At 41.5% G+C, this 21,993-nt stretch overlaps 1 protein-coding gene across 3 annotated transcripts in view; it reads left to right on the plus strand.

Moving 5' to 3' along the window:
* The window catches only part of LOC134536990 (protein lethal(2)essential for life), a 59,350-nt gene that overhangs the window by 22,108 nt on the left and 15,249 nt on the right, over positions 1-21,993 (plus strand). Inside the window, exons 2-3 of one of the 3 annotated variants that reach the window (XM_063377127.1) lie at positions 12,766-12,858; positions 17,170-17,356. In XM_063377127.1, the coding sequence (XP_063233197.1) occupies positions 12,766-12,858; positions 17,170-17,356 (280 nt within the window). Of the gene's footprint in view, positions 1-12,765; positions 12,859-17,151; positions 17,357-21,993 lie in introns of all 3 variants that reach the window. The other 2 variants (XM_063377128.1, XM_063377129.1) reach the window with 2 other exon arrangements.

Below are 21,993 nucleotides of genomic sequence, written 5' to 3' on the forward strand. Positions count from 1 at the left end.
CTCGAGATAACCGAGTGGCGTCTGCTTACTAAAAAACATTTTAAGAGTTCGCCGAGGGCCGAAAAGTACTTCTGCTTTCGGATTAAGTTTTTAAAATGTATTTTTAGAAGAGAGAAAACGACTAAAAAGCGTGTTTTCAGAGTAATCTTTTAGACGTAAAACAACCAGTACAGATTCTTGAAAGCACTTGAGGGACTTGCATTACACCTTTATCTACATTTCTCCACAGTATAATGTTACGGTCACCGCTCAGATCTCAGCAGTTGTCCTGTGCACGACGAGAAGACTGCGCGCCAGTCCAGAGGAGACACCGCGCTAGAAGCACTAGCGAGCGTCGCGCTTATCATCCCGCCTCATTGGACACTTAACACACCCTTGACTAGGCGGACTGTGCGTCTAGCCCGGCGGTCGAACCTACAGGTCAACGAACCCACCAGTTTGCGATGAAGCAACGCGACAGAGAGAGAGAGAGAGAGAGAGAAAGGAAAGGCAGAAAAACATTCACGTCACGCGCGCAACCACGACAGTGACGTAGTACCCCACTGCGACGCGAGAAAGAAACGTTGCCACGTCCTGCCAGCCACGACCGAGAAATAAATGAGCTCCATGGTTCAAATTTCCCCCGGGGAAGAAGGTTCTAGTTAACGAGCCGCATCTGCCCCCCCCCCCCCCCCCCAACCCTCCCACCAATCATAAACCAAGTGTTTGTGACGTCACGTACAACGGGCGCGCGTTGAAGTGCGTTCCGATAGACAACCGCCATTGGTGGTCGTAAATATCCGCGGGCTCATTTCGCGATAGGCTGGAATTATGACCTTTGTGCTTCGTGCTGCGATTGCACGACACTTCATCGGAAGAACTCTGAAACCAGCGGGGGTAAAAAAAAGAACTCTCTTGATAACAAATATCGAATCAATTTCAGTTAATGTGGAGATATAAGAATCTTGGTTTCATGTGTTATCAGGCCGTAAACAATTGTATGTCGTTTGATAGTTCGAAATGCCTGAGGTTAATCGAGACTGGCTGATTGGCTATGCGTTTAGTATCGAATTATTTTACGGGAACGACTACAGCTGCAATAACACTGTCAATAGACACTACACTGTTATAAATTACAGTCAATTTACGGACTATTCATTGCATAAGTCCTGATCAGTTTTTTTTTTTTTAAATTATTCTTGTGGATTCAGTTTCGAAGTAAGTGAACTTTGTACGAAAATAACGGTAAATTTACAAAGATCCCCAGATATTTTTTGACCAGCGTTATACGTAAATTTGAGATGAAATTTCTTAACAGTTTTAGTCTGTGTGCTCTCTGCCTTAACGATGGCAAATTTTCTATTTTAAACTTTTAAGTACTGTTATGGCTAAAACACTGTTGAAATCATACGACTTATTTAGGTTCCTACATACCCCATTTAGGGACCCATCTAGTCATGGTTGTTGTATTTGTGTTAGTGAGATGGGATAAGTGCGACTATCGCTGGTGCTTCTAGCGCAGTATCGCCTCTAAGCGCAAGACTGTGAATACTTCTCGTCGTGCATAGGGCGATTTTGAGATATGAGCAACACACATAAATTATATGACGTAGAAATGAGGATAAATGTGTACTGCGAGTCTCTTTAGTGATTCCAAGAATTTTTTCGTGACGTTTCATGCTTAAAATATTTTTTTTTCTTTCTGAAAACACCCGTTTTGGCCATTTTCACTGTCATAAAAATACAGTTTAAATACGGAACACGGAAACACAATTCATTCGTCCTCAGCGTATACTTATACATGCGACCTCGCGACAAGACTCTTGACTCAGTGATGTCACAGCCCCCCCCCCCCCCCCCTTGACACAGCGGTCTTCTGAGCGCGCGCTCTGTTGTTTGTGTTGGAGACAAGGGCGTAGGAACAGGGGGGGGGGGGGGACAGGGGGGACGTGTTCCCCCTGAACTTTTAGGGTGGAGGGGTCTGTCCCCCCAACTTTCTAGACCGTGATATTTTTATTTTATAATATTATTCTGCCCAACTTTATTTGTAATTTCTTCACTCTCAAATTTTATCTTAAGGAAACAATAATAATTTTAACATCGATGTATCCAATGGTTAGATACAAAAACTGCTTAAAAAGCGCTATTTTGCACTTTTAAAATAAAAATTTTCCGGTGGAGGACCCCCGGACCCCCCGTATTAGTAAGAGGGGAATGGGTTTACATGACATCAAAATCATTTGTCCCCCCCCCAACTTTATGAACACAGCTACGCCAATGAAATGTTTTTGACGTGACGTGTATGTCGTGACACACCATGTATTTCGCGATACAGTTTCCTTTTTGTCAGCATACTTTTCAAAACACTGAACACTGTGAGGCTGCGTGGAAAGTCACCACCTATCTTACTTACTATAAACCCCTCGCTGGGTGAGTTGCTTTAAATTTGTTTTATGTTATAAAATAAATTTTTTCTTAAATAAAAAAATTCGTTTAGCAAATAGTTTTATTTCAATTCACAGGAATACATTTCACACGGGGGTATTTTATGCTTCCCTTTTATAGTCGCTGATTAATGTTTGTGAAAACATAAGCTGCTCCACTTTCTTTACCTGAAATAAGTTAAGTATACAACGTTCAAGCGCCCTATCCTGAGATGACTTGTGTCGGTTAAGTGTCTTAAATTATTTTGCTTTCATAACTTAGTGTATATGCTTATTATTTTTAATACATTCATAATATAACTCGTGAAATACTTTTAAAGTGTTTTATTAATTTAATACATCTTCATTTAATATAATTTTTTTGGAAACTTAAAACGCCCATTTTTTATTTCAACACCATTTATTCAAATCATTTTAATTACATTTTGAGGTTATGTCAAAATTTGGTGCTCGCGTCTATCCGGCAACAGAGCACACCGAAACATTGACGGCTGTAGCAGCAGATAGCGGGCGTCTGATAGCTGACTAACGATAAGACACGCTTGTAGACAATGAATGTCACAATCACGCCCTTACTGCGTTATCGCAGTTCGATAAAGTAGTCATGTGCAGCACATCAGATAAACTAAGTAAAACACTTCACAACTCCCGCTAATGGCCGGTGCCTGATGGATTATTGCGTCAGGAGTAGAAACATGCGGGCACGGTTAGCAGGGAAGACATCTGAAGTATCGCCTGATTGCGTTTGTGGCGGTACTGTAAAGATTGCTGGTACTTGATAATCTTCGATCAGCATCTCGAAATACTTTTCACATCGTAACTTTATACTTATCTGTCTTCGTGGAATTCAGGTCACTTTTTGTGGCTATTATTATCAACCATTTGTATAGTTAAAAAAAAAAAAAAAAAACATTTCTAGGTTGCGTACTTTTTGCGTGATTAGCTGTCATAATCGGGGATTTTTTTTAATTTTATTTTTGGTAACATAAAAAGGAAAATAACTAACCACCTATATATTACCACATTTTTCAAATGTAACTTCACCGGTAGTTTATTGTAAAATGTACTTTTAACGTCTGGAGAGATTATTAGCTTTTTATTATGCGTTTCACAATATAAAAAAAATTGAGTATTACAATCATCCACATGTTAGTGAGATTAATAAGAACTTAAATGTGTTGTTGTTACAAATTTTCATAATCATTGTTCCATTTAAGCAAGGGGGGGGGGTTGTGTGGTGTGCCCCCACGTGTAAGAGACCTCTTCTGGGAAATTAAAAAAAATATGAACCTAGCATTAATAATGTTCCGAGGCTTTCACGGCCATCCTCTGAAATAGCTTGGCTTCTGAGTTGTAGCCGCGTCCTTGTCAAATAATTCCACCGACGTTCTTGCAGTCGCCATCATCAGGTAGGTAACTGCTCCCTGATGATGGCGACTGCAATGTCGACCCGAAACGACGGTGAATTATTCGCCAAGGACGCGGCTACAACCCTGAAGCCAAGCTATTTCAACCTAGCATTAAATTGTTAGTTTTTTTTAAAAAAAAAAAAAAGCTTTTTCAGACTATTTTCACCACATTTCACAAAATAATTGCTAACATTCTCTATTTACCCTAAAATATTAATTGTTAATTACTTTAATAATTGATAGCCATACCATCTGTAAAGTAGATATCATTACACACACAACTCTCAACTGTCAAGAGTATGCCTATTTTTCAATTGGTTGATTGTTCTGCCTGTGCTTTTATCATGTAAGTTTGTAAATTATTGATAATTTTTTTTTTTTACTTCAAAACGGGGTGGCTAAATAGCGTGTTCGACAATTCTGGGCTGGCAACTGCCACCCCTCGCCTACGTGGGGAGGGCAGCGTGCCTCGCATCGGCTGTCATCACGCAGAGACGTCGCGGCCTGCCTTATCGACCAGAATAGACGCCCGAGAGACGTCCCGGTGACGTCGTCCGTCGCCCCTCCCCCCCTCCCCCTCCCTCACCGCCTGCTGCCCCTGGCGGTAGGCCTGCGCAGGTACTATGAGGGTTCTTGAATGCGAAGCGAGTATATCAAATCGAACGTTCAAGAAACTCGCGAAGTCGAAATCGAGTTGCGAATTTTGTTCTCGCCGAAGCAGCATTACGTTTTGTTTGACAAAATATGGATATTGAAGTTAAAAAAAAAAAAAGCCTGTCATGGGGACTGTCAACAGAAGTGAAAACTTAAAACATTTGTTTTTAAATGTGTAATATGACATAATTTCTACGTCAAATGTACTTAAGAAAATAATTTTGGTATTATATCAGTACGATGTCAGTATGATATCATTTATCCTTACATAATGTTTTAGTCACAACAGATGTCAGTGGTATGTAAAAATTACGTAAAAATTCATTACCTGCAGTAGCTATGACTTACCAGTGACCTGGGTCATGTATTCACGTGGTCAAATTAACTTCACTTACTGCTACTACAGCATGTCGGTGATGCGAACTCACAAGATTTTAACCATCCAAAAAGAGTCCAACACGCACATGATACAGTCGAGTATATACAACGTATTAGTAGAGACCGGTAAAATTCGCGATTTCAAATCCCTAAAGGATAGACTCCACGATCCTCTATGCACTCGTGCAAATTACATCTACTGATTGGTTATCGACTCGTAACACCTGTTGACTGGAATGATCGTGATTCGCTGATTCTTCTGTTAAAGATTTTTCATTGGCCCGGAGTCCTTCAGATAAACTGTGGCCCAATCACTGAAGCAAAATAATGTCAAAAGTATTTGGACTCTATCCTATCGCGAAATGAATCCGCGAATTTTACAGGTCTCTACGTATTAGTGTATATATGCGTATACATGTACGCAGGCCGCTGCGATTCGCCAGTCTGGCGCAACACGTCACTAGCATGTCGGTGACGCGAACCCATAAGTTTTGCCCCTACCAAAAATCGCTCAACGCGGCTAAAGAAGTTTTCACTTCAAAAATAATCGTTTAACGTTTGCAATGTTTGAACTAATTAAGTAATTAAACCAGTCGGGCCCAGTACATCTTTCAACAAAAATTTAAAAAAAAAAATGCACGATATTAGTATTAAGCATTCATAAAAGCACACAGAGTGCGTTCTTTTGTTTACATAAATAACCAACTAGACAATACAAAAAAAAAATATTTTCAAGGTTTTTGAAGATTTGCAACAAACGACAAGCTACACATCAGGCGCAAAGCTTTGCACTACGACCGGAGCTCCAAATAAAACGAATAGCAAACTTCCTGGTGAAGTCAAATCGAATATTGAAAAGAGCTTCGATCCATTCGCTGGCGGTTAGCAGATCACACGGGGCGGTAGGGAAAATGGCGGCGCACTGCAAGCCTACCGTGAGACGCCCGCAGCAGCCCTGCGCTAGGAGAGGGAGGGTTGAAGCCGCACACCGCCAGGAATAACCGCCGCTCTATTTACTCAAGTTCGCGATCAAATGGAAGCTCGGTTATATCCGTGCCGCGCCAAGATGGCCGCCCGCGCCGGCCGCCGGGACTTGGTGGGGCGCCCCAGGTAGCCAGGCTGCCAGGCTGCCAGGCTGCCAGGCTGCAAGCACGTGGAAACCAGCGAAGTCCGTTGTCGGTCAGGGCCGGCGATTGGGACGGGGTTCGTGTTTACAGATAATTTTTTTTTTCAAGTTATACTTCCTCAGGCGCGTTATGGAAAAAAAATGACGAGAGTGAATTTATACCATGCGCGCGCACCATGCAACTAAAATTTTCACAGTATGAAAAAAAAAAAGCTACATACAAAAAAAATATATATGTGCTTTTAAATCATTATATATATAATATTCCCGTATTATATGGCCTGGTGAAAAACGATCAACCGAATAAATTTAGAATCAAAAGCTCAGTTCAGAAGTAGTCTCCCAAGTCAAAAGCCAATAACTAGGTACCGGAAATCGACCCGAAAAAAAAAAAAAAAACGTTTCACGTAAAACGTTGCATTATAATTCCGGCCTTGAAATTTTTTACTCCCCATCTCGCTTAAATGAAGTTTCACTTTAAAAAAAAAAATACGACTGAATGAAATAGTTGGAGGCCGATATGGCGTGTTGTTTCGTTTCTAAACACCTCCCCGCCCCCTGGAGGCGTGACCGACACCGGCTCCGAGGTGCGCCGACCGGTCCGGCGGTGACGTCACCCCCCGGCGGCCTTCAGGCTTCAGCAGCCCGGCTGCAGCGGCCCTGCTTTCAGGCGCCGCGCTCAGGAACATCTTCACGCGCGGTCTTCTCGTCGTGCACGGGGGGCAACCATCACGTCATCAGTAGAGACCTGCAAAATTCGCGGGTTCAATCACCTTCAGGATAGACTCCAATATCCTCTACACACTCGGGCAAATGCCAACTGTTCATGGGCTGCTGACTTGTGAGTCGTCTCGACTGGGTGGCCTGTGATTCGACACTTCTATGAGTGAGGGTCTCTAACTGGCCCTCATTACTCCAGATTAACAGTGAACCAATGACAGAAGCAGCACTAAGGTATAATTATTTGAATTTTAGCATAACACGAAATGAACCCTCGAATTTTCCGGGTCTCTAGTTATTAGAGACCGGAAAAATTCGCGGATTCATTCGGCGATAGACTAAAAATTCAAATACAAATACCTTTTAGTTTATTTTGCCATTGGCTTACTGTTCATCTGGACGAATCTCAACCAGTTTTGAACCCTCGACCAAAAGAAGGATCGAATCACTGACGAACCAGATGAGACGACTCACAAGTCGGCAGCCAATGAACATGAACTTGCGTTGTTTGCCCGAGTGTACAGGGGAACGTGCAGTCTATCCTAAGGCCATCGAAACCGCGAATTTTTCCGGTCCCTACACATTATATGGCGGAGGGAACGAAGATAACGCAAGGCCATTGGTTTCGGTTTTTCATAAATGCTATTTATTCAATGAGTATTGCGATTACAGAGGCCTGAAGGCCAATTGTAATAACACACACACACACAAACCTTGCGAAGCAAACAAACAGCAATTCCAGACGAAATTGTCTCTTCTCGCAGAGTAGATAATCGAGAAGCACAAAAAGGACAAAATGATACATTATAAAACACACTATAAACAGACATAAAATACATGGGGGAAAAGTAGAATAAAAAAAACCCTTTCAGCAATCTTTAACGGGTGTTTAATGTCTATAAATCTTTCTGAAAATACGCTTTTAAGCCTTTTACACTCTTCTAAAAGTACAGTTACAAACTAAATACGGAAACAACTACTCATCCGCCCTCAGCGTATTATTATTTTTTTTTGACGTGACAACGTCTAATAAATCGATGAACGCCGGCTGCACGCACGAAAAAGTGTCCCGTAATGCACATTGTTCCGTTACGCTGTCCCGTTACGCTCATTGTACGCTTGCGCCGCATCTATCTCTCTTCCACTCGATTGGCCCATGCTTCCGAGGAGAAGAAAGACAGCGGCAGCACACAACATACATCTACACGTGAACTGTTTCGTCGACTGGTTATAAAGTGAACTGAAAAGTTAATGTGGTTTTCATTGCTTATTACAACAATTTCGGCAATAAAGGTTAATTATTCTTGCATTTTAAAAATCTGATTACTAGTATAATTTCAATTATTTATTCTTTTATTATTAAAATAAAAATGATTAAATTTTATTAATAAAAGTATGCAATCATTTCATCAATGTTTTGTTATGACGTTGTCATGTCCGTAAACCGACTTTACAGACAACCAATTTTTTTTTTTTTTGTAAACTGACGCCACTCGGATATCTTGAGCAGCTTTCACATCGAGTGCTTTCTTCTGCACGCCGTGTGTGTACCCCACAACTCACAACTATAGGCCATACGTTTTGTATTACGTTTTGCAGCTCGTCACAGAAGAGTGAAATGCTGTAAATGTTTCCTGAAATCAACCTCCTTAGGCCGTAATAGTGGTTTAAGCCTTGAGGAAACACCCCTGCCCCTCCCTTCTACTCCTTGAATGAAATGATTTATTGTTTTTCAAGTTATGAACTATTAGGTACAGTGTATTAAAATTGCGTCGCTTTAAACACCGTATGAGGTTATTGTTAATGTTACGCTAAACCATAAAAAACTGTTCAAAATATGTAATAAAGTTATTGGATGATATTTAGGAATGAAAGATTGTGTTTATATAATCCCCATCTTAAAAGTGTACGTTGTTACCAGACCAAAAAAAAAGTGCTTTTAATAAAATTTCGTGAATCATAATATATCGTGTATGGTTTATATGCGTGTTGTATGCTTGTATAGCCTTTGCATGGTCTCAGCTCTTAACTAAGGAGTCTAAACAGAGCTGGAATCACAGAACTAAGACCAAGAGTTTATTGGGTTCATGGTGGATCGACCCTTTTCAACCTAAACCATAAGTTAATGATTAAAGGCTATTGATGTATTCCATAAACCAGTAGCAAACGTGTACTACATACATCAGTGTATGTAATAAATTACATGCTGAAATGCTGCAGGGTGTCCACATTCTGGAAAGTCAGGGAAGTTGTAGTTGGTCAGGGATTTTACGTGAATTCCTGGAAAAGTGATGGAAATTCCCTGGCGATTATAAATAGACGGGAAAATGTTATGCTTCAGACTGTAAAAACATTTTTCTCTCTCCATAAGGTGTTGTACAGGATAGTGCATAGTCATACACACTACAAAATAGCGTAGATACCTATGCATGGTTCTGTCAAGAAAAAAAAAAGTGGTGAGAACACTAGGTCATCCGTGGGGATGGTGGAGGCTAGATTTTATTTCTTTTCTATAAGCGCAACATAGATTATATATATATATATATATATATATATATATATATATATATATATAAGGAAATAATTGAAATTGTGATCAGGGAAAGGTAGCGAAAACTCAGGGAGATTTTATTACAGATTTGTGTGGACATACTGTTCTACTATTCATAAAAAAAAATATAGACTATTGTGAGATTAAAAAATTCAACATGCTGTCGGCCAGTCAGCAGAGAGAGAGGGAAAAAAACGTGTTCTTGAAAACAGGATTAATTGCATAGGTTTTGCAAGTTCATCTGACTGAACTGGTCTTCAGCCACGTGAAGCTTCGACGAGCCGCGCTAGTCGCCATGTTGGTTGTTTGCAATTTGCAACTGCTGGTTCTCTTCTCTTGTCTGCCCCCCCCCCCCCCGCACTCCAACTCCTCAAGGCCCTGTGTCCCGGCGCGCCGCTCGTTGTCTCGCGACAGACAGCGTGACGTCACTCTCACCCCCCCCCCTCCTCCATGTGTTGCGCTCCGTCAGCTAAACACCTTTCGTGTTCACTCAAACCTTTGAATATATATGTATTCAAAGCTCAAACTGCAGGCTTTCCGCGGCCGCTGGCTGATCAGGTTGGGACCTACTGTAGGTAACTGCTCCGTGATGATGGTGACTGCAATGTCGACCCGAAACGTCGGTTGAATCATTCGCCGAGGACGCGGCTACAACCCAGAAGCCAAGCTGCTTCAGGCAATGGCCGTGAAAGCCCTGCGAACATTACGCACTGAACGTCCCATAAGTCACAGTCGCACGCGGCACTGCACGCCGGCACTGCAGCGCACGTAGGGGCGACGAGGCGCCTCCTGCGCATGCCGTGGTCGTCCTTACTGCCCTCCCTCACGGCAGGCCTCAGGCCTCTGACATGAACCCGAGCGGCGCGCTGGTCTATCCTCCGCCGGGGGAGGTTTGTTTGCGTCAGCAGAACGCCTGTTTGTACTTGGTGGGGTGGGATACACACACATATACACATACACATACATACACACACATATACACACATATACACACATATACACATACATACACACACAGGGCCGGATTTAGGGGAGGGCAACCGGGGCGAAAGCCCAAGAGCCTCCACAAACGGAGGGCCCCCACAATCTACTATATAAAAATAAGTCGGGTTTTCCTTCCTGACGCTATAACTCCAGAACGCACGAACCGATTTCCACGGTTTTGAAGTCGTTGGAAAGGTCTTTGGCTCCGTGAGGTTTATAGCAAAGAAAATTCAGGAAAAATTCAGGACAAACCAACATTTTAAGTAGATGGCGCCGGCGAAATACCACTCACTGACTCACTCATCACGAGATCTCTAAAACTATACACCCGATTGACTTGAAATTTAGCATAGTTACTCATTTTGTGATGTAGACGCTCACTAAGAACGGATTCTGTGGAAATCCGATCCCAAGGGGAGTTTCGGGGGCGTAATATATCAAAATTTCCAGTTTTTGGTAGGAAATCACCATGGCAACGGCTGTTGCTTTGTTGATGCTTCATTCGTCTCTATGGCAACGACTATTTCATTGTTAGTGCAGTCCTCATCACCGTTGAAATTTTGCGGGTACTTTAAATATCAAAAATTGCCCTTTTTTCAAGTATATATATTTTACAGATTTGTAACTTCACAGTAATGTTCCTTATGTTACACAGGATGACATTTTCTGAAATTAGATCCCATGGGTGGTTAAAACAAGGCAACAGTGGGTACTTTGTGTGCATGAGAACAGGATTTTGCATTGTTCATGCCTTCTGCATCTCCATGGCAACGGGCATCGCGCGGCAGTGGCGTACCCACAAGGAGGGGCATGTAGAATGAGCGGTGCAAGAGTGATCTGCCTGTAGACTGCCGTAGCGAAGTACGGGTACATCAGTTGTATCTTGCGTGCACGGGTCGGGAAACCATCGGTGCTATTCATTTTCTCTCCGGTACATTATACAGCATTGTAATACATTTTCACTGAATTTTTTTTATTTACCATTACCGTAAATGGGAGGTGTGGCTTAATTTTTTTCAATTGGTATAACCGTGCGAAGCCGGGTCGGGCAGCTAGTAATTTCATATAATTCTTGTCTCCGATTATATTTATGTATGTTTTTTTTAATACTAAGAGAATCTACTTGATTTCACACAAATTATTTATTGGAAAACTCGACTGAAAAAAAAAATGGTTCATTTTATTTGTAAAATAATTTGGGGCCAGGGGGCCTCCGCTCCTCTGTTGCCCCGAGGCCTCCGGACCTCTAAATCCGGCCCTGTACACACATACACACACATACACACACCTAGAAGTGTGATGGTTTTGTCGGCCCGTCAAAAATAACTACTTTAATCTCAGCTGCATATTTTGCCAGCGGTTGCAGCGAGTGAACATTAATTTCACTTCGTGTGGGTTCGTGAAAACTAGTAAACTCTTTAATTAATGCTGTCGTGAAACATTGTCCACACTTGTAGACCTTTTCAGTAATGATAAGTCAAATGAGGAATCAGAAACTAAGAAAATATTTAAATATAAAAAAAAAGTTGTATAAAATCGTCTTAAAATTTTTTAAAAGTTATGTCAAGAAGTAGCCAGCAATTCAAGTTTCAGTCCCGTAATCACTATAGTTCGCTTTCAGGGCAGTTAGCCAAAATGTTTAAAAATGGTACTTTGTCATAGAATTGAGTAGCAGATAGTATCTAGTATAAAATGAGTGTGTGGGTTTCAGGACCTATTAAAAAAATTATTTCACTGTCATAAAACTACATTATTCCAGATGGACATCCGTTAAGTTTTATTTTATACGTGTGTGTGTTTCCGTAAGATAAAGCAAATTTTTTTTTATTTAGGACGTGGAAAAACGACTTAATTTACCGCTTTCTTGGCTTTCGCTGATAAAACCGTTACACATCGGGCACGTGGTGGACAGGTGCGTTCCGAATGTGCTATCATATACAGAATGAGTCAGATGTTGTTCAGCCCCAACTTCAGAGACGTAAACCAGACTTGGGATGGTCTTAGTCCACACGTCGTAAAGATGTTCTTCACTTGTTTTTTTGTCGTGATGAACCTGCGTGCGAAGTTTCGTCGATTTCAAACGGACCCTATATATATATAAAGTGAACATAATTTTATAATACTACCTAACGCAGTCTTTCTGAAATCATCTTTGGCATCATTTCGACGCGGTGTTGGTTAATGAATTTGAATGCCATGAAGTTGCAGTTTCAAAATAATTTTTATATTAGTCTATTTACTTTACTTTCTCAGTTAAATATCATTGTGAACCCGTGCGAAGCCTGATAACGCAGCTTGTGGTAGTTAGTATGTTCAGGTGTGCAAGTGTGGGTAAAGTTTCACGCAGATGTTATATAACGTGTGCTGCTAGATGGTAAACACCGTCGCACACACAGACGAGCAGACGTCTGCTGGCGCGGGATGAACCTCGCCCTCGGCTCCCCTCTCCGACTAACTGTGGTCGTGACTGTTGTTTCTGGCACGCTTTGTGGGGCCGCGGTGTTGGTAACCCTGCCGTAGCCGGCACTCGCACACCACGGAGACCAAGAGCTCGTGGAAGGAGGGCCCGGACATCCCGCCCGGCGACAACCTCAAGGCTTCGGAGTTCTCCAGGTGCTGCACCCGGGACTTCGCCCTCTCCCCGCTTCTTTGGCGCGGCCGGGCGTGCGCTGCCTCGCGCCTTTGAATACACATACTGCATAGAAGTCGCCAGCCCAGGTTGAAATTTCTAATACGGTTTTGAGGTAGTTGGTTAATTCACCGCTGCCAATCGCCACCATCTCTAGGGGCATCGACTCGTGGTGGTCCCTGGCGGACAAGTGTCGAAACTCTTCAAACACCCCTTCCCCCTCCCGTTGAACGACCTCGAGCTGCAGTGAATGATGGGTGGGGGGTGCGGGGGAATGACAGCGGGCGACAGTGCTGCGCTCTAACGTGTAAATAACAACTAAGACGATACAGGGCGTTACGGCAGCGCACTGCAGCGGTGAAGTTCCCAAGCTGCTCATCATACGCTTCTGAAAAACGTAGAGTAAATCATTATACACTCGCGACTTCTATACAGTATATATATTCAAAGCTCGCACCCTCTGTGGCCCCGACTCTGTGGCGGAGACGTGCTTAAAAACGGGTTCCTGGGCAAAGTGATATAAAGGCCAAAAAATAAAAAAAAAGTGGACGGGTTAAATAAAAGCTGTGTTAAGTAACTCAGTTGTCTGGCAAGACTTTAATGAAAAACTACAAGAAAACTTCGGACGGACTTCATTAGCTATTGTTTATAAATCACTTTTTCATTAAAAAAAAGAATTTAGCATTAGTTTTGCACGTAGATTAATACGCGCAAACCTCTTAAAATATAAATGCGGTGTGGCATCCGGTAAATGAAAGAATCCAAACTTGGGTTTTGAATGTGTTCGATTTTACGCCGGGGAGTTGGAGACCCGGAGCTAACTAAGGATTCGGGGGGGTTTCTGTGATGGACGTATTTTTTCCGCCGCGGGATGTTGGTAAACGTGAGGCACGCGAGCATCTCGTCTCGGCCGCGTCATCGAGGTTCATCTGCCCCCCTCTACACGTACCGGTGACTTGTTCTTGTACTTACTGTAGAGATGCCTGGTGAACATGGTGAGTGGCTACTAACAGTACTTAACTGGGTGACTTGCGGTGAATGGATGGTGCATTTCTAGTAACTTGTACATACAGTGTGCTGTGTTGAAGTAGCTTGGCTTCTGGGTTGTAGCCGCGACAGTAAGGTAACTGCTCCCTGATAGATGGCGACTGCAATGTCGACCGAAACGTCGGTAAATTATTATTCGCCAAGGACGCGGCTACAACCCAGAAGCCAAGCTACTCCAGACAATGGCCGTGAAAGCCTGCGAACATTATTGATGTTCTATGTTGTTTTTGATGTGATGAATACGAAAGTAGAAATGTTATCAATTAAAGAAGACTTTCATCGGTATGAAGGAGGATCACAATCATTATGGATCCATGAGTATTTCTGTGGTATCTTTTATTTCTGGCGAATGTGACTGTAAGTAGTTGAAGAGGTGTTCAGGGATTCTACTTGCGAAAGAAGTTAAAGCAGCATGTTTAGGCCATAGTTCCGTGGAGTGTGTCAGTGATAAAAAGTCCTCGGGTTCTTATCCCGTTTGTTTCGGACTGTGCTGCTTCACAGGTCGACACTGACGTATCCCTATCATTTATGTTTACTGGTCCAGTGGGTTGATGCTGACTTGCTTTGCTTTCCACGCTCTACCGAAACACGTACTGCATTCCGTAACTACGAACCAACATGCAGGATGTGTTCCGTTATCGTCTTCACGGTACAAATGAGTGACGTCAAAGGGCAAGCAACTACGTGAATATTTAATGTTTACGTTAAATAAACTATTTTATCAGGGAGCTATTAAAATTTTATTTCACTTGTAACTTAAATATATATATATATATATTTAGTTCAAGCAGTCAAAACTATGTGATTGTTTAGTAATTATTTAATTAATAAAGATGGAGTAAAGTATATTTTTGTTGTGAATGTTGCAATACCTGTGTTTTTGCCATAGCAAAAATTAAACCGTAGATTAAAAAGTACTGCGGTAACATTCCTAACCTCAAATGTTGTTTACGTTAAATTTCATTGTAAAAAAGTTGTGGCTGCTTAGCACAACCAGCTGTGTTGAAATAAAACCGTATCACTGAAAGCCCACATTATTTAATACTTATTATAGTTAAAGTAAGGAGTTCAACCCAAACTGTGTGTTCATAATCACCCCGTTCGGGCCTTCGAGAGGGTTGGAAAAGATGGGGGAAAAGGCACAAGGACTTCACTCTGCATTCTGTGGCACAAGGTGTGTCCGGTGGAGTTTAGAGATTCTTTTAATGTTTAATGCATGAGTTTACCCTGATAGTTGGATGAAATTACTTGTCTGTTGCTTATAGAATTCACTGGAAAATTCTCAAGTTATGCAGTACTCACAGGTCTCATTTACAGTCTTAAGATTATATATATATATATTTAATTTATTGAGTTTGAGAATTTGTATATTAAGTAACGGGGAGAAGGGCCCCGGCTAAATTCCCCCCCCCTCCCACCTTAGTTTCTCTTGACGAACGTGGACGGGTCACATAATTTAAAAATTAAATTGACTGCTTGCACGACTGGTATTTACTTAAATGTTTGTTAAGTCTTGATATAAAATATTTTTTTTTGGTCTTTACTTATCCAATATACATTTAACTTCCAAAAACTTCGGGACAGCCAGTCCCACTTCTAACAAGAATTTTTAAATCGTCGTCTTCTTAGCACGACGTTTTTGCGGGTTCGAATCCGGTCGTAAAAGAGGCAGTTTTTGAGGGACACATAGAATTTAAAAAATGAGTACATAAACGCCGCCGTATCCAGCATATAATTTACTGGCTCGTTGCGCTACCCTTGCGGCATGGGACATACATCTGTGATGCAACCGAGTCTCAAGTTGAAACGAGGGAACATCATTTTCATAAACGCAAGTAAGTAACTCGGTGTCGTGTACGTCGCTTCCTGCGCAACTGAATCCACACCGTAGAATATATTTTTTTTGTAGTGGTCTGTTTTTTGTTTGAACTTTGTGTTTGTGTTTCGTGTTTGTCTTTGAGAGCGCGTGTCTGTTCAACAGTTTAATGTTTTTTTCACCCCCACTGCTTGTCAGTTAAGTGCATGCTGTGTGTTCTCCAGGGCTGAAGTAAGTGCTATCCCTACCTCACACGGACTTATGAGCAGTTTTTTTTAAATTAATACTTAATTTAATTAATACTTTAATTTAAATAATACTTCAAAAATTAATGTAAGTGTAGGTATTCCGTCATTTGCAGATCGAGTTCATAATAATATAATATTCATAATAATATTCATAATAAATAATACTTCAAAAAATTAATTTAAGTGTAGGTATACGTCAGTTGCAGATCGAGTTCACATAATGTTATACATAATAAAAAGTCATAACACAAAAACAACTTGCATACGAGTAAGCCTGAGAGCTGTTAACAAAATTACACAGTTAACAGCTAGCGATTAACTTACTTAAGGCCTGTATCTACCCCCCATGTTGAATTTTTTTTCCTTACTATATATTTGTATAAACATATATTTCGCAAATGAGATTGTAAAAGCTGTTTCGAATGCGTTGTTGAGCCCAGATGATGAGGTTCTAGTGAGTGACAGTTACCATCAGTCAGGTAATAATTTTGATTTATTAATATTTTTTTCTCGCTTTTACAAATATCAGAGATAATATATAGCAACGACAAGTAAATCCATAAAAAACACTATGCAAGTACGGGGAACCACAGATCCTCGACCCCAGACTCTTTTATTGATACAAACCATTTATAAAATAAACTGACGGTGAAACCGCATAACTTCAAAAACTAAACATAGATGTGTCGAAACGTCAAGATAGTTAACAAAACACTGCTTCAACTCGTTACTATGTATCATTGATAGGGACCGGAAAAATTCGCGGTTTGGATGGCCTTCAGGATAGACTACACATTCCCCTGTACACTCGGGCAAATAACGCAAGTTCATTGGCTGCCGACTTGTGAGTCGTCTCGGCTGGTTTGTCTGTGATTCGATCCTTCTGTGGTTGAGAGGGTTTATAACTGGTTGAGATTCGTCCAGATGAACAGTAAGCCAATAGCAAAATCATCTAAGAGGTATATGTGTTTGAATTCTAGCCTATCTCCGAATGAAATCGCGAATTTTTCCGGTCTCTAGTTGCTATATATCATTAATACGCGCGTTAGTAGCTAGACACGAGGCGATGCTATAGTCTGTGTGAGTGAGGAAGACTCGGTGGTGGTGTTGTGTGGTGTTGTGTGGTGTTGTGCCGTCCCCTCGCCCGAGGTCTAACCGCGAGGCAGCGCCCCTCTCACTTACAGCACCACCTCCAGCACCACGTCGAGCAGCCAGGACGGCGGCAAGGGCGAGGTGCGCACCTGGCTCGAAGGGCTCAACTCGCCGCTCATCCAGCACGAGGGCGACAGCAAGTCCCTGAAGCTGCGCTTCGACGTCAGCCAGTACCAGCCCGAGGAGATCGTCGTCAAGACCGTGGACAACAAGCTGCTGGTGAGTGGTCTCTTCGTCTTCCGCCTCCACCTCCCGTGACCATCCACCTACCTCCAACACCTACCACTACCCCAAAACTTCCTTCTGCACCTTTCACCATCCACCTACCTCTAACACCTACCACTGCCCCAAAACTTCCTTCTGCACCTGTGACCATACACTGCACCTACCTCCAACATCTACCACTACCCCAAAACTTTCCTTCTGCACCTGTCACCATCCACCTATCTCCAACACCTGCACCTTACTCCAACACCTACCCCTACCCCAAAACTTCCTTCTGCACCATTCACCATCCACTGCACCTACCTCCAACACCTACCACTACGCCAAAACTTTCCGTCTGCACCTGTCACCATCCACCAACCTACAACACCTGCACCTTACTCCAACACCTACCCCTACCCCAAAACTTCCTTCTGCAGCTGTGACCATCCACTGCACCTACCTCCAACACCTACCACTGCCCCAAAACTTCCTTTTGCACCTGTGACCATCCACTGCACCTACCTCCAACACCTACCACTGCCCCAAAACTTCCTTCTGCACCTGTGACCATACACTGCACCTACCTCCAACATCTACCACTACCCCAAAACTTTCCTTCTGCACCTGTCACCATCCACCTATCTCCAACACCTGCACCTTACTCCAACACCTACCCCTACCCCAAAACTTCCTTCTGCACCTGTGACCATCCACTGCACCTACCTCCAACACCTACCACTACGCCAAAACTTTCCGTCTGCACCTGTCACCATCCACCAACCTACAACACCTGCACCTTACTCCAACACCTACCCCTACCCCAAAACTTCCTTCTGCAGCTGTGACCATCCACTGCACCTACCTCCAACACCTACCACTGCCCCAAAACTTCCTTTTGCACCTGTGACCATCCACTGCACCTACCTCCAACACCTACCACTGCCCCAAAACTTCCTTCTGCACCTGTGACCATACACTGCACCTACCTCCAACATCTACCACTACCCCAAAACTTTCCTTCTGCACCTGTCACCATCCACCTATCTCCAACACCTGCACCTTACTCCAACACCTACCACTACCCCAAAACTTCCTTCTGCACCATTCACCATCCACTGCACCTACCTCCAACACCTAACACTGCCCCAAAACTTCCTTCTGCACCTGTGACCATACACTGCACCTACCTCCAACACCTACCACTACCCCAAAACTTTCCTTCTGCACCTGTCACCATCCACCTACCTCCAACACCTGCACCTTACTCCAACACCTACCACTACCCCAAAACTTCCTTCTGCACCTGTCACCATCCACCTTACTCCAACACCTACCACTACCCCAAAACTTTCCTTCTGCACCTGTCACCATCCACCTATCTCCAACACCTGCACCTACCTCCAACACCTACCACTACCCCAAAACTTTCCTTCTGCACCTGTCACCATCCACCTACCTCCAACACCTGCACCTTACTCCAACACCTACCACTATCCCAAAACTTCCCTTCTGCACCTGTCGCAATCCACCTACCTACCTTATCTGCATCCTGCATCTATCAGCAGCCACCTATCTACAATACCTACCTTATACACCTTCGCCAACACTTCTACACCGATCCCTACACCTATCCCTCACATTGTAATTATTTTTGTTAACATCTCTAACCATGTAATGGATGTTATGCCCGCCGTCTGAAGCTCCCGGACTGTCACCAGAACATCGCGGTGCTTAGATCATTGTGACTCTTTCATACCAATCAGTTACGGAATAACTCTGCAGCTTCTCTCTAGGTTCCAACCAGACAGCATTTCATAATCAACCAGACTTGCCTCAAGCAACGAGATGATTATGTTCCCAAATGAAGCGTTATTCGAAACGACTGTGTTTAGTTGCGGAACAACTTAGGTGGCAGCACTGCAGGCGCGCCGAGAGGACGCCGGTGAAAGTTGTGTAATTTGGCGGGGGGGGGGGGGGGGGGGGGGGGGGGGGAGAGGTAGGAGGTGTGGCCTGATGGCACCGCCAATTAAGGGCCTGCCTTCCGCAGCGCCTTGTTTGGAGCACGTGACACGACCTCTTGGTTCTAGGCGAGGGTGGGTCCCTACTAAACCCGCGTTTATAAACTACTGTTTTTTTTTGTTGGAAAATTAGATACGTATTCGGTGTTAGTGTACGTTTACATTTTTGACGTGACAACGTCTGATAAATCGATTAACGCCGGCTGCACGCACTAAAAAGTGTCACGTTACGCACATTGTTCCGTTACGCTGTGTCCCGTTACGCACATTGTTCAGTTACGCTGTGTCCCGTTACGCTCATTGTACGCTTGCGCCGCACCGACAGAAGTGAAAACTTAAAACTTTGTTTATAAATGTGTAATATGATAAATTTCTAAGTCAAATGTACCTAAGAAAATGAATCTGATTACTAGTATAATTTCAAGTATTTATTCTTATATTATTAAAAAAAAGTAGCATCTGTCGGCGAGTGCAGTAATAATAGGTTATGTTACAATTGACTAAAGAATTATGGTGATTCATATAATTGATGATAGATATTTGATTACAATTTATTTATATGAAAACTTGTTCATACTTATACTTTATAGCTAAACGCCAGTTTTTAAAATTAATTACAAGTCATCTACACGTGAACTGTTTCGTCGACTGTTTATAAAGTGAAGTGAAAAGTTAATGTGGTTTTCATTGCTTATTACAACAACAATTTCGGCAATAAAGGTTAATTATTCTTGCATTTTAAAAATCTGATTACTAGTATAATTTCAAGTATTTATTATTTTATTATTAAAATAAAAAATGATTCAATCTATAATATAAAAATGAATCGCAAAATGTGTTGGTAAGCGCATAACTCAACAACGCCTGGACCAATTTGGCCAATTTTTTTTTTAAATGTTCGTTGAAGTTCAAAGATGGTTTTTACGGCGAGAAAAATTCGAATAATTGCCGGAAAAACCCTAAAACCAGCCCTTTTCTTTTTCCCATACAAACTTTTTCTAACTAAAACGAGCACTCATTGTTGTTTAAACAATGTAGGTATGTTCCTAACGTCAAAGAGTCAATTTGCACTTTATTACCTCTGTACAAAGTTCAATCATATCTATCAAAACAGTGTGCGTTGGAGCACAGATAAACAAAAAAAAAAAAACTGAAATCGAATAGTTCAATTAGGTCGGCTTCGCGATATTATTTCATTTGTTTTACTTTAAAATGCGTCAGTTTTCAAGTCATTACATCAGTCAAACAAAACCAGCGTTACCAAAAGTATTTCATAAGTTTAAGTTTTTATTATTTCTTTTCCCTATTTTAAATACGGCTTGAAGGATTTTACTCCAAGTCATATCAAATTAAAAAAAAAGTTGAAACAACTACAAACTGTCAATGTCAGTGGTTTTTTTTTCTTGGATTTTAGGTTACCTACCCTAATGAGTTTGCTTTTGTCAACTTATACACGCAACAAATTCTTACCTAAATAGTGTTTTGCGCAGTGTTTATTTACCTATGATCGCTAATTATTGCATGTGACAAAATAATCTATAATATAGATATGCCTCCTATTAGACGAATCAATTTAGGTAGAAGAACCCGAAATGCTACAAACCAAGCTAATTACCGATCTAATCATGCACTACAATGAAAATAAAAATTATTATGTTTCACATGATTAACAATAAAGAGATTATTTATCTTTTTATTTATATGTTTTATTTAATTATATTTCTTATTCACAACACCCTATCACCAGGGTGACGGTTCTGTTAAGGAAAATTTTTTGTCCCGACTATAAAATATGTAGGAACAAAAAAATGTCACATTACAAATACTTTTGACAGGACTTTATTGCAATTTAATTAGGCAGTACGAAGTCTGCCGGGTCAGCTAGTTTTATTCATAAACGTATGCAATCATTTCATTAACGTTTTGTTATGACGTTACGTTAAACTATCGTCCGTAAACCGACATTACAGACAACCAATTTTTGTAAAATTACATACGTATTTGGTGTTAGTGTACGTTTACATTTTTATCGTGTTATTCGAAAAAAAAAACAATCTCTGTATTTTAACACATTTATTGTGCAAAATTATTTCTACGTTGTGTAATTTTCCATCAAGAGTAGGTTGATATTCTAAAATGTCATAATTGGCGTAGAAATACAAGCTCTGTAAACTAACGATTATTCTGATAGCATTACACCCACAATGCCCTAGCTAAAATTGTATTAACAAAAAGTGAAATACCACTTTATGTTTGTGTAATTTTATACAAACAGTTTGCATTTCAAAACACCACTATCAAGTGTAAATTTACTCACTATTTATCTCTGTGTGCCTACCAGGCAACATTACTTGTGCAAAATCAACATAAAATCGTGTAATTTTATAATAAATATAGGTTGAAAACGCGGGTGACTACAACTATCATGATAATCACACCAATTCACAAAAAAATTGGTTGTCTTTAAAGTCGGTTTACGGACGATAGTTTAACGTGACAGTGTCATAACAAAACATTGATTACAGGATTCCATACTTTTATGAATAAAATTGAATCATTTTTATTGAATTATCACTATTTTGTATGGATACAAAGGAGTGAAATAAAATCTACAATTTAATTGATAAATTT

Source organism: Bacillus rossius, chromosome 11, assembly GCF_032445375.1.
Source record: "Bacillus rossius redtenbacheri isolate Brsri chromosome 11, Brsri_v3, whole genome shotgun sequence".
Lineage (NCBI taxonomy): Eukaryota > Metazoa > Arthropoda > Insecta > Phasmatodea > Bacillidae > Bacillus > Bacillus rossius.